The sequence below is a fragment of the Mus pahari genome, chromosome 1 (genome assembly GCF_900095145.1).
Source record: "Mus pahari chromosome 1, PAHARI_EIJ_v1.1, whole genome shotgun sequence".
NCBI classification, from domain to species: domain Eukaryota; kingdom Metazoa; phylum Chordata; class Mammalia; order Rodentia; family Muridae; genus Mus; species Mus pahari.
Genome location: NC_034590.1, coordinates 100,971,546 through 100,984,957, shown reverse-complemented (window position 1 = coordinate 100,984,957; position 13,412 = coordinate 100,971,546). Strand labels below are relative to the sequence as shown.

Below are 13,412 nucleotides of genomic sequence, written 5' to 3'. Positions count from 1 at the left end.
ACAATATTGCACAGGCCAAAGCACAACGGTTGCTGCAAAGTAAAAAAAAAAAATGGAAGAGGATAAAATGTAATTTTTTTCTACAAAAAAAGAAAGTGTGTGAGAGAGTGAGGGAGAGACTGAGGGAGAGAGGAAACCAATTTCTCAAGCAGGTAACGTGGTAATAGTAATATTACCACTAAATAAATGCTAGGAATAAGTAAGACCACTGCCACTCAACCAGATATGAAGCTTTTACAGGTCTGGATTTGAGGCTTTTTTGTTTTCCCTTTAAACATTTTGGTTAGTGAATTCTTCAGTCACAAACGGAGACAAATGGAGTTGACTGCTACAGACAGGCCAAGTGAGGGTCTTACCAGAGGCCGCTCAGATTTTGGAAGGGGTGGTGGAGGATAACTGATTGGGTGTGGGGAAAGAACCACACCCAGAATTCCAGAAATAAATATGAATTCGATATGAATTCTCTCTCTCGGGATTTTGAAAATAGTTCCTCAGAAAAATGAATAAACTAAAAAAAAAAAAGTTGAGTTTTTCGCTTATTTTCCTTCAGTAAAAGTACACTCCCTCCCCCCCCAGCGCAATGGTAATTTAAGGGGAGATCTGAACTTTTTTTTTTTTTAAAGAACTTTCAATTGGAAGTTTTGACCTGGTAATTTTGTCGTTCCGCCCTGCCCCACCCCGTTTTTTCTCAATGGTAAGCAAAACCAAAAATAAGAGGAGAAGCGCCTCAAATTCATAGGAATGAATTGCACGAAAATGCATTGCAAATACTTACAAAATGCTATTGGGGGGTGGGAGGCAAGGCAGTGAGCCCAAGGTCGCTGGCCACAGCCCGGCACCCTCGGCCCGGCCCAGTCTCCTCCGGGGTCCCCGAAAGGTGGCCGGGTGCTCACTCCCTGTCCCCTGTCCCATCTCACACCGGCCGTAGCAGGGGCACGGACGAGACCACCGGGTGCGAGTAGTAGACTGGGTGCGGGAAGGTGAGCAGCGGCTGGCTGACCGGCACCGGCGCCCCCGCAGCCGCTGCCGCCCCCTCGGCCGCAGAGTTCTCGTGGTAGAGGATGGGCACGCGCACGATGCGCTGCGCAGCGGCGTGGCTCAGGTTGGCCGCCTCCAGCTCGGCCGCCAGCTGTCGCTTCCACTTGTTGCGGCGATTCTGGAACCAGATCTTGACCTGTGTCTCGGTGAGGTGAAGCGACGCGGCCAGGCCGGCGCGCTCAGAGCTGCTCAGGTAGCGTTTCATGTCGAAGGTGGACTCGAGCTGGAAGACCTGGCTGCGCGAGAAGACCGTACGCGTCTTCTTTTTGCGGCAGGCTGGCTTCTTCTCCGGACTCTCGGCGCCCGCCTTCCAGTCCTCTGAGCCCGGTGTCGCCGCAGTCGCCCCTACGGTCGTCCCGGCCGCTCCAGGCACCGTCTCTCCTTCTTTTTTGCCTTCCTCCGAGTCGCTCTCTTCCAGAATGATCTCGTCCGGGCTCTTGGAGTCCAGCTCCTTGTGGTCGGGGTCAGCCTTGAGCAGAGGCTCCGGGGAGTCGCGATCGGTGCCGGACGCAGGGGAGGAGTCTCGCAGGAGGGCCTTCTCCGAGGCTGGGGAGACAGACAAACGGACGCACACACAAGCACAACGACACAGCCTTGAGCGAGGCGGGGATCTGGGAGCAGCAGGCGCAACCCGCACGTTGGCTTCGGGCTCCTGGCCCTGGGCCTTAGTTCTCCCGTGTCCCCGCTGGGCTGCAGTGGGGCAGCAAGACCTAAGATCTCTTCGCCTCCCTAGGACTGGCCAGGCAATGATGGCATCAGGGCCGCTCCTTTTATCTCCTATACCAGGGGCCAGCGGGAAAATTCTCCACGGTTAAGGTTCAACCCCATCTTCCAGGCCTAGTCCCCAACCCAGGCCATCCCAAGCCACCCATTCCTGCTGGAGGCCAATTTTCCCGGGAATCGCAGAGCCCGGGCCTCCAACACCACCTCTTTTCTCAGCAAGTGGGATTGGATTCCGGGGCCTCATAGTCAAGCGGCGCAGGAAAGATGCGGGCTAGAGGCCGAAGGAAGTTAACCAAAACTCGGGTTGACAGGTGTCGGGAAATCCCTAACTGCAGTGACACCAGCTCTGAGAGGGGATGGGACAGCCCACAGGGAAAGAGGGGAGAACGAAAGTTCAAAGAGAGGTCAGTACCTTCTGGTCTCGGGAGGTGGCCGCCGGCGGGGGTCAGGGTGTAGGGGTACCACCAGGCCGGGGAGCGCTCCAGGTAGTGCGCGGGCAGGGCAAACCTCTGCGCTGGGATCTCAAAGCGGGGGAAAGCCAGGTCGCCCACCTGCGAGAGCGCGAAGCCCGCGGCGCCCTCCAGGGCACCTTTGGCTGCGGCGGCGGCAGCAGCGGCGGCGGCAGCGGCGGCCGAGGCCGGCGCAAAGAGCGTTCGTGGGGGCGGCTGAGGCTTCGGGGGCGGCCGGTGATGGTCTCCGTTGAGCAGGTTCCTGATGGAGAACGGGGATTCCTTGGGCGCGGAAGGCTGGGGCGGCGGCTGCGGGGGCGGCGCGCTGGCAGTGCCCGAGGCGTCCGGCCCGGGCTCCGGCATGGTCCCCAGTCCTCCGGGTCCCACGGAGGGCGGGAGCGGGACAGGCGGGCGGCGGGGAGAGGAGGCTAGGGGCCGGAAATCAGACCATAAACGGAACTCAACTATGGGGCTCAAAGTCGGGGGCCGCCCCGGGCGCGAATCCAGCCGCGGGAGGGCGGGGTAGGGACCGGGCCGGGGCGGGCTCGCATGGGGGTGGGGTCCAGAGGGGCGGGGAGCGGACCTGCCTCTGCGCCGAGGGAGCAAGAGGGGGCCGGGTAGGAGCTGCGGCTCCCTGGGAGGAGGCTGCGAGAGCGGTCCCCGGCTTGGGGATGCGTCAATCCGGCGCCGGATGCTAATGATGAAATCAAAATGTCATCCAAGTTAAATGCGGGGAGTATACGGCGATTGGGCGCGTACAATGGCAAATGGGATTAGGCCGGCCAAGGCGCAGCCGAGCCCAGGCCCCGCAGCCGCCTCCTCCACCGCCCCCTCCTCGCCTTCCCTCGGATTTTGGCGCTTTGGCTTCGGGCTATGAGAGCCCGCCTGTTATTGGCTTTATATAGTCCAATTAGGCAGCAAATGAGGACAAACCTATTAGCACAAAAGGATATTGGCTCTCGCTAAAGAGGCACTCTGAGAGCTCCCACCAAGCGGGAGGCGCGCGAGGGACCTCAAGAAGGAGACGCCCCCGGCGGGCTGGAGCGCAAGGACCTGCTCGAGTCTGGAGCAAGCACCTCCCTCTACCCCCTGCAGCTCAGCCGCGGGCTGGCTGCTGTCCGGTCTGCCCGAGGGGGAGGGGCAGAGCAGACTGGCCTGGGTCACCTCGGGGTTACCCACGCTTGCAGCCGCTTCTCCTCCACCCCTCCCAGCCTGGCAGAGGCCAGCTGCCCCCACGCGGCTGGAAAGCCTTGGCCGTGCGGGTCCAGGAAGTAGGGCGCCTCCCGGGCCCCCGAAAGAACTCAGTACTTTCTTTCCCCAAACCTGCTAATTAGGGTGCGGCCAAGAAGAGCTTCCCTGCTCTTCGTCTAGTCGAGAGTCTGCCGGCTTAGGAATTCGCGTAGCCTTGGCCTTTGGTACTGAAAACGGAAGAGTGATTCTGAATCTTTCGGGAGTAGGAGTTGGGTATGCGACTCTGTGCACGCGCTTTCCCTGTGCAGCTGTCGGGGTAGCGGTGTTTCCGCACTGACAATTGTACTCTGAAGGACACCGTTCTTTTCTGGGTGACTGTGTCCACGGCTCAAAGATCAACTTTAAGTCTGCGATCTGAACACCCCAAAGGGTGGCATTTGGAACTGCCTAACGCTTTAATATAGGCGCCAAGAACCGAAGGCGCCGAAGAGTACCTTTCTCGGTTGTGACCCTGGCAACGACACCTGCAGCATGTCCCAAGGGCCTCCAAATCCCTGGAGAATTTCGGCGGGCCTCTGAGGAATATCTGGCCTCATTCGACCTTAACAGCTCCCTGGGTCTAGCAGGAAGCCCGAGAGACAAGCAGTTCAATTCTAGATTTCCGTGGGGTCCTTTCCCCCCGGGAATAGTTCCTTGGCCCGAGAAAGTTGACAATTTGTTCTCAGCCCGGATGAAACTCCCTTCACACCTGAGCTTCCTCCGCCTCAGCCCGTTCTTTATCTTTCGGTTGAGCCTTGCCTAATTCAAGCTCCTCTTGCCTACCTAGCGCAGACTGGACAGTTTTGGGTCCCCAAATGAGAAATAGGTTTATTTCATTTTTCAGTCCTAGGGCACCAGAACCGCTTCTACCAAGTCTTGAAGGTCGTGTTTAAAGTTTTGACATCCACCCTCGGTAACGAACCCTACTTTTGCCTTGTAAGTAGCACTTCCATAAATGGTTACTATTATTCCTTTGATTTCGTATAAGCCTTTCCTGGAATGCACAAGGGCGCATCATCTAAAATCTGAGTTCGAGCCAATCACAGCTCCGAGGCTCAAGCAGGGTTGGTAATACGCTCAGATTTCATAGAGAAAAGGCGTCCAGAGAGGAGGCTGTACCTAAGGCACCCAAACAGTGTGGGACAAGCAGCGGCCATCCCCACCCACCCACCCAAAGCAGAAATCGTTCTTCTTGAATAGACGACATCGGTTCAGAGCGCACTGCTTGCGCACAGCAAACCTGGTGACCCACTAGGCTGAGGAGGCGCCCTCTGCCCCCAAGGGTATGTGCGGGTCTGGTGGGGAGAAGCTGCAGACGTGTGCACGCTTGCTAAAGTTATGATGTACAGGAACTCTTTTAAATTAAGGAAAGAGGAAACACTTCTCATTTCTTGGAAAGGTGGTCGTTGAGTCAGTGCTACCTTACTTTGCCTACCCAGACAGGGCGTGTTTTCAATCACCGTGTCTCAATACAAAACAAAAACAAACAAACAAACCAAAACCAAAACCAAAAACAGCAACAAACCCATCTTTACAAGTCCGTAAGCCTGAAAGACATTCTGTCCCAGGAAGACAGGTGTGAAAGACATTCGGTCCACGGCTTCCGGCCGATCTCAGTTCTGGGACTAGACCCAGAAGTGTGGACCCAAGAAGAGTTAAGAGGCTACTTGGGCCGATGCAACATATGTGTCCCTTTCCTAAAGCAAGCTTGTGTGTGTGTGTTCACTAGAGGAAAGGGTCTTTTTATTGGGTGTCAGCATCTCCAGCTGGACGTCAACACCAGGAAGCACAGACTTGAGCTTTCCTTTCCGGTTCGAAAAAGCTCGGGTGCCTGGATAGCAATTTACTTGTTCTCCAGAAAGGATTGTTCCCTCCACTTGCCAGCTCCATGATGCCTTAAAAGCCAGGCAAACAGCGCCCTCTATGGGGCATCCTCGAGCCTACAGGGGAGTCTGAAGAAAACACAGAACCTATGCTTAGTATTTAAAAGCCTAGACCCTAATATTCCCTACCACCCTTAGAAAACAGCACTTTAAAAAAAAAAACAAAAAACTGAGTTATGGGAGAAACCAAGTAAGACGTCGCCTGCAGATCCCCGCAGGTCTAGCCACCTGTGAAAGAGTTCTCTCTTGCTTTTCACTCTTCTGGCTTTCTGTTTCCCTTTAAGGCCGATTTTAGTTTTCTCCTTGCAGCCTTTTCTTTTCCTGTGGAGCCTAACCGCAGTTGCCGGAGCTTTAGGATGCTGCTGTATAAGGCGAGCAGCTGCCTTATTTATATTTTGAGAACTCAGTGCACACTTGGCCAGTGAGTAGGTGTTTCAGTAAAGGTTTGTGTTAATGCCTCAATTCTTGACTTAGGTGATGGGTGGGCGAGTACATGGATGAACAGATAGGTGCGTGGGTGGATGGATGGGTGGTTGGGTGGAGTCACAATTCACACTGCAAAGGACTGGTCTGCTTGACAAGAGTACTTCAGACACCCTGGCAACTTCCCCCAAACACTCCAGCTAACACAGTTTTTGAAGTGTTTAATGAAAATCTAGGTTGTTGGGGTTTTGGCATAGGATCTTGATCTGTATCCCAGGCTTCCCTAGAAGTCAGTATGTAGCCTCCCTAATGCTGGAACTACAGGTTTGAGCAACCACACGCAGATAACTTGAGGTTTTTTGATTACACATTTTACAAACCCTAAAGGCTTTCCCAGGAATACGACTGCCGAAGAGTGCTTCACAGATTTATCAGCACGCAGGCTGTGCAGAGTCAGATCTCCACACCGCTGTATCTTGGGACAAGTATCTAAGAGGGGAAAAGGGGCCTGGAGAGTACCAATGATTAACACCAAACGTTTACACAAAGAATGGGCCTTGGCAAAAGCATGCTTAGAATTGCGTCCTGTACCTACCACACACACAAGTCTTATGTGCATTTGCACACACTCAAGTTGCTAAGCAGATTGTTCCCAAGGGAGGGGAGTGTATACATGTTCTCGAGGACTTTACCCAAGGCAGGGGGCTTCCTTCTGCAGCTAGGGTGGCTGAGTCCTCCCCAGATGTAGTGTACAGACTTACAGAAAGGCTAGGGACCAGCTAAGTGTTTAGCCAAAGCTGCAAGATCCATGCTGGAGGCCTTCACAACTAACAGCTAGGGTTTGCCCTGTTCCTGGTGCTTAGATTTACCACCCAACTCTCCTGAGTTACAGGTTTTTGATTTGTAGGTAAAATGGACAAAAGCCTAGAGCTGTGATTTCCAGGAAAACTCTGACCCTGTCTCCCAGGAAGCTCCTGCTCATCTTTTCCCGTGCTACTTAGAATACTACCAAAGACCCCTGCTTTGGCTAATGAGTGTGACCTTGAGGAATGTATAGTTCTTGGGGAGTGACTGCAACCATATATAGTCCTTGATGATATAAATATCTTGAGATATGTACTAACTCCTTAGAGTGGACCCAGTAAGCCTTCTTTGAGAATAAGGGAACCCAGTAACCCTTCTCTGAGAATAAGAGAACTCACTATGCAGAGCTGATCTTAGACATCAGTCACAGGTTGGATCCTCACTGCACACCGGCCACTATCCCAGGGAGAGGTGGGTGGTACTTGAAAGTGAAGAAACTGAGGCACAAGATTATACAACAAAAGGAAGTGGATCTTACCCAAGGTCCCAGCCTCATAGCATTGCTATGAAGACACTTGGGTATGCAGTGAGTGCTGACTATGCTTATGGTAAATGCTCACCCATGCTTCTCTTGGAAAATATGGACTGATTGGTTGACTGACTGACTTACTGATTGATTGATTTGTCTGTTGTTTATTTAGAGACAGGGGCTTACTGGGTCATTCCAGTTGGCCTGAAATGAGACTTCACAGAGTTCCAACTTGCCTCTGCCTCCCACGTGCTAAGATTAAAGATGACCCCACAGACTTCTGACAAAGCTAAGATAGCTAACCCCGGAGGGAGAGCTGCCTACATCCTCTCACTTTTCCTACTTCTGGTGTCTTCAAATGTAAACTTATGACATGGAGAACAGCTCTCCAGAGACAGTTGTTCAGGAATAGTGTGGAGTTACCATCTGTAGTGTATCCCATTCATGCAGTGGAGTTGGAACCCCAATGTTTTACTCCTTGTCTGTCTGAAGCAGGATCTTAATCTGTGGCCCAAAGTGGACTGGGGTTTTTGTTTCTATTTTGTTTATAAATAACTTTGTTTATGTTGTATTTTTATGTTGTTCTTTTAATGTGTGTGTTTGCATATCATATGTGCTTGTGCCTGTAGAGTCCAAAAGAGTGTGCCAGATCCCAGGAACTGGAGTTGTGAGCTGTCATGGAGGCACCTTTACAGTCACTAGTGTCAGTTCATTTGTGGAATCGGATTGTCTTAGTCACTGTTCTGTTGCTGTGGGCAGACACCATACCAAGGCAACTTTTAGGGGAAAGCATTTTGTGGGGGCTTGCTTCAGAGGGTGACTCCATGGCCATCATGGTGGGGAGCATGGCAGCAGCAAACATGTGTGTGTGGTATCTCAGCAGATGAGAGAGAGCCTTCCATCTGATCTGTAAGATGGAGGGGTGATAACTGTGACTAGCCTGGGCACAGCTCCAGCGGCACACCTCCTAATCCTTCCTAAACAGTTCCACCAACTGGAACCCAAACATTCAAACATCCTTATTCAAAACACCACACAGACCTTGTATTCCTGTGCCGATGGTCTTCTGTTAAACTGCACTCTTAGGAGTTCCTTGAATAGTATCCACCACAAGGCGTGTGTGCAGGAAGTCTTGTAGCAAGACCTGAAATCTACATGCATAGTAGCTCCTTCTCCATGACTACCTGGCTTGTTTGTTTTGTTTTGATTCAGCACACATGGATCCACATGGACACCAGTAACTTCTATATAATCAACATTTTAGTGTAATTTACTATGCCTCGGGAATCTCATGTTTTGAGAGACATACAGCAAGAAGGCTTTGGCAGATGCATACACCTGAGCATATACTTCCAAAATCACCTCTGTCCATTGCAGACAATTACCGCAAGTGCTGTCCCAAGAAGCTACTGGGTTGATACTGCCATTAAGGGTTAAATGTTCTAGCTTTAGAATTTCACATAAGCAACATGTCCACTCTCTCTTCTCGATCTGACTTCTTGAACTCAAAAGGTGTGGATACTTCATCCCTGCCACTCTGGGTAGCATTTTCATGGCAGAATTTCTTGTAAAAAGCCACATATGACTTATAAACATCAGTTGTAGGTTTGTTAAGTTTCGATGGGATTTGAATTTAAAAAAAAACAAACAACAACAACAAAAACGCAAATGTTATGAATGGATAAAGGTATGTGTTCTACCGGGCTTGGAGGCACATAACTTTCATCTTTGAACTCAGGCAGAGGCATGTAGATCTCTGTGAGGTTGGGTTTGAGGTCAGCCTGGTTTACACAGCAATTTTCAGGTCAGCTAGAGCTACAGTAACTGTCTTCAGACCCACCAGAAGAGGGCATCAGATCCCCTTACAGATGGTTGTGAGCCACCATGTGGTTGCTGGGAATTGAACTCAGGACGTCTGGAAGAGCAGTCAGTGCTCTTAACCGCTGAGCCATCTCTCCAGCGCCTGACTACAATAACTCTTAGAAGGAAACATTTCATTGGGCTGGCTTACAGTTCAGAGGTTTAGTTCATATCGTCATGACAGGAAGCATGCAGGCCTGGCAGACATGGCTCTAGAGAGGTAGCTGAGAGTTCTACATCTGGAACTGCAGGTAGCAGGAAGACTGAGAGGCTAGGCCTGGCTCGAGCATTTGAGACCTCAAAGCCCACCCAAACAAGGCCACACCTCCTAATCCTGTCATTCCTTCTGAGCCTATGGGGGCCATTTTTCCTCAACATCCCTCCTCCAAAGGAAATAAAACATGGCATATCTAGTTAATTGCATATCACCCAGCAATAAAGAGGGTGAAGTTCTGGGCTGAGGGTACAGCACAGTCTGTAAAAACCAGACATGGTAGCACATCAGGGAAGTGGAAACAGAAGTTTCCAGCATAGGTTTGTTGTTGTTGTTGTTGTTGTTGTTGTTTTGTTTTGTTTTGTTTTTGAGATAGGGTTTCTCTGTATAGCCCTGGCTGTTCTAGAACTCATGTTGCAGACCAGGCTGGCCTCGAACTCAGAAATCTGCCTGCCTCTGCCTCCCGAATGCTGGGATTAAAGGCGTGTGCCACCATGCCCGGCTCCAGCATAGTCTTATTAGTTAGTCCCACTTCCCAGTGTGTTACAGTTAATATTTAATCTCAAATCAGGGTTTCTACCCCACCTTTGATCATTTAGTTTCCAGATAAAAGACATACAACCTTTATTTTTTATAATCAGCACTAGATCTGGGCAGATATCTACCCTCTATGCTATTATGTCTACTTACCTATCAATAACCCCGAGTTAGAATTTGCCATGTTCCAACTGGGAAACTCTTAACTCCAATTGGCCAGCCCTCATGACCAAGTTTTCATGACTCACCTATCCCATGGAGTCTTCTCTCTCCACCTTCTCCCTCTCCCTTCCTTGTGGTCTCTGCCTTAGATCAGGAACTGAAACCATGCTTATCTCTCTTCTGCTCAGCTATAGGCTGTAGGCATCTTTATTCATTCACCAATTCAGGGATAACTTGGGAGGCAAGGTTACATAGTGTCACACAAGAGTCTACTGAAGATTCTCTCATTCCTGGAGGCAACCAAGACTTAAGGACCAGTATTTGGCATTGCAATACATAGCAAAAGACCAAACATCAACACCAGTGAGTCACTGTCTCAACTAACCAAGACTGACCAAAGAAAAACACCTATGATTGATCCCAAGCTTCCACATGTGAGTATACACATGTGACCCTCTACATAAACACAGAGACACACATACATAGACAGACAAACTACATATACACAGAGAGAGACACACACACAGACACACACACAGAGAAAAACTACATATACACAGAGAGATACACACACACATAGACAGACAGACAGACAGACAGACACACACACACACACAAGACACACAAAGAGTAAAGTTCCTTTGACACCACCACACAAATGACCCTTTAAAACATGAAGTGGAGGAGTGGTCACAGAACAGTGGTTCTCTTTAATACAGTTCCTCACGTTGTGGTGACCCCCAACAACAAGATCATTTTCATTGCTCCTTCATAACTGTCGTTGTGCTACTGTTATGAATCATAATGTAAATAGCCGTGTTTTCCGATGGTCTTAGGAGACCCCTGTGAGAGGGTTGTTTGACCCCCAAAGGAGGTGCTATCCACAGGTTGAGAATTACTGTCTTAAAGGAACACACAGGGTGTGGTTCCAGCTCTGTGACTGCCAAGCTCAGACTGCCCCCCCCCAGGAGACAAGGGCTTGCCCTGCAGTGGGGGGGAGAATGGGTTTGGTGGCTCACTGAGGAGGTTTTAGTGGTGCTCTAAAGTCATTCTCAGGCTGGCAAGATGGTTCGATGCGTAAAGGCAATTCCTGACACGCTTGAGGACCTGGGTTGCATCCCCAGGGCTCTGCCCACCTGGCGAATGGAGAAAACTCTCAGAAGTTGTTGTCTGACCTGCACCTGTGTGCTGTGGCATGCACCCATACATGCACATACACACAACAAATGAAATGTAATTTAAAATAACAATAAGGTCAGTTGTGGTAATGATGGTCTGAAGCTTTGACTGTTAAAAGGCACTAAATTGTTTATTTTAAATACAAGGATCATCTAACTCCCAAATGCTGTCTCACTGGAGCTGATGCTTAAAGATATCCACCTCTTAGTCATGTGTAAGGGTAGCCTAGCCGGTGTTCCCTGGCTTAAGAGTCCCATGGAACTAGTTCAATGACTTTGCTAGGGCTCTTTCTCTCTTCTTCTTCTTCTTCTTCTTCTTCTTCTCCTCCTCCTCCTCCTCCTCCTCCTCCTCCTCCTCCTTCTTTTTTGTGGTCTTTGAAAGACAAGGTTTCCTGTTGCAGCCCTGGCTATCCTCTCCGCCTTGAACTCAGAGATGTGCCAGCCTCTGCCTCCTGAGTGCTGGGATTAAAGGCGCAGTCCACCACTGCCTAGCTACTACAGTATTCTTTCTGCTGGTGGCTAGACATGAAGAAGGGATGCAGGGACAGTCAGCTTAGTCTCCCTCTTCACCTCAATGGGATCACGCCAGCCATACCAGAGCAGGACCTCTGCCACTCCAGTGCCCACATAGTTCATGAAGAACTGTCATGCTTGATGTCTCCGTTCTAGCTGCAGGGTCCTTTGATTCTGTGCTGCTTGCTTCAGCAGCTGAGGATTAACTCATTCTCCCTGAGCATCATTCTCTCCAGTCCCATGGACATGGTACCAATCAGAACCATTGATGGTCATGTGGGATAAATCAGGACAGCTACTGAGGATTGACAGTCGAGGATCAGGTGCAGCTTCCTCCAGATTACATGCAATGGTTGAGCAGCCTGGACAGACCTTCATTCATCCACTCTAGGTTATGTGCCAATGACAGCACCTATGGCTATAAGGGTGAGGAACTGAATATGTCACAGCTCCTATCTTTGAGATGCTCACAGCCTAGGGAAGTAAAACAAGGGGCTAGCAGTGGCAGTCTATCTAGCATATGTAGGCACCAAGTGATCGCAGTCTAGAAAGAGGATTTACTCTGATTTACTCTGGAGGTAGAATGTGGGCAGAAGAGGCTTTCTGGAGGAAGTCGTCATTGGGACAGGGGGCTGATGGGTGTGCTATTTAGTAGGAAGGAAGAAGGACAGAGTAGAGGAAACAGTCAGCATGTGCTCATGCAGGTTGTGGTGGGGAGCGTAGACAAAGGACAGGAGATGGAATACAGATCTGGCCAAAAAGACTTTCTTCTCTTGACTTCCTACAGATGAAAAGAAAGAGACCTGTGCCCAAAACCAGTGGTGGTAGAGACGTGGAGTCAGGATTCTGTAGATTTTGCTAGTTGTGGCAGCCACACCGGACTGAGGTCTTCACACTAGACTCAGTTCATCTGAGATCACAAGAAGGAAAAGTCTGTCTTTTTTATTATTATGTTATTATTTTAACTTGTATATGTTTATGGGTATCATATCTGAATGGATGTCTGTGCACCACATGTGTGTCTGATGCCCAAGAAGACCAGAAGAAGGCACTGGATTTCCTGGAACTGGTATTACAGTCAGTTGTGAACTGTGATATGGGTGCTGGGAATCAAGCCCAGATCTTCTGCAAGAGCAACAAGTACTCTTAACTTCTGAGCCCTCTCTTTAGCACCTGGGGCTCTCATTTTAGGCCCTACAGGCCTTGGTGGACACCAGGAATTTGGCTGGGGCGTGGGAAGCAAGTCCCTCAGACTCAGACATGCTTTGCTTTAGAGCCCGACACTATCACTCAGAGGCCTTGCAGATCTGAGCATGTCTCCCACTTCCCATGAGTTCCAAACCCTTCATCTGGGTGATGCTATAGGTCTCAGCAGAGTCTGAGGTTGACATGAGTCTGGGTGTGAGAAAAGCCTGTATGGCATCTGGGTCTAGTTGCTCAGTTGGTAGCTGATCAAAAGCTGAGGGTGTCCTTGTCACTTTTGGATGCTGTAACAAAAATACTATAGACTGGGCTGCTTGAAAAGTGACATTTACTTGCCATAGTCCCAGAGGTTGGAAGTCTGAGGTTACATGGCAGCATCATTTGTGTTTGATGAGGGGTCATTCCCTGGTTTACAGTGACCAACTTCTTACACTGCATTAAAGAACAACAAGGTCATTAATCTCATTCATAAGGGTGCCATCTTTGTGACCTAATTACCTGCCAGGAGCCTCATCTCATAGTCACTCCAGGGCAGAAGTACTAGAATTGCCATACATAGGGCTGGAGCAATGGCTTAGTGGGTAAGAGCATTGGCTACTCTCAGAGGACCTTAGAGGACCTCGGTTCAGTCACCAACATCCATACATCAGCTCACAAGTGTTTGTA

General features: G+C 50.1%; 1 protein-coding gene across 1 annotated transcript; it reads right to left on the bottom strand.

Moving 5' to 3' along the window:
• Positions 1 to 612: 612 nt before the first annotated feature.
• On the bottom strand, positions 613 to 2,656 carry Hmx3 (H6 family homeobox 3). Its single transcript, XM_021215672.1, has 2 exons — positions 2,174 to 2,656; positions 613 to 1,584 (listed from the first exon to the last, which is right to left on the bottom strand). Exons 1-2 carry the CDS (start codon positions 2,571 to 2,573, stop codon positions 914 to 916), a joined length of 1,071 nt encoding a protein of 356 aa, XP_021071331.1. The 5' UTR covers positions 2,574 to 2,656; the 3' UTR covers positions 613 to 913.
• Between the last annotated feature and the right edge of the window lie 10,756 nt (positions 2,657 to 13,412).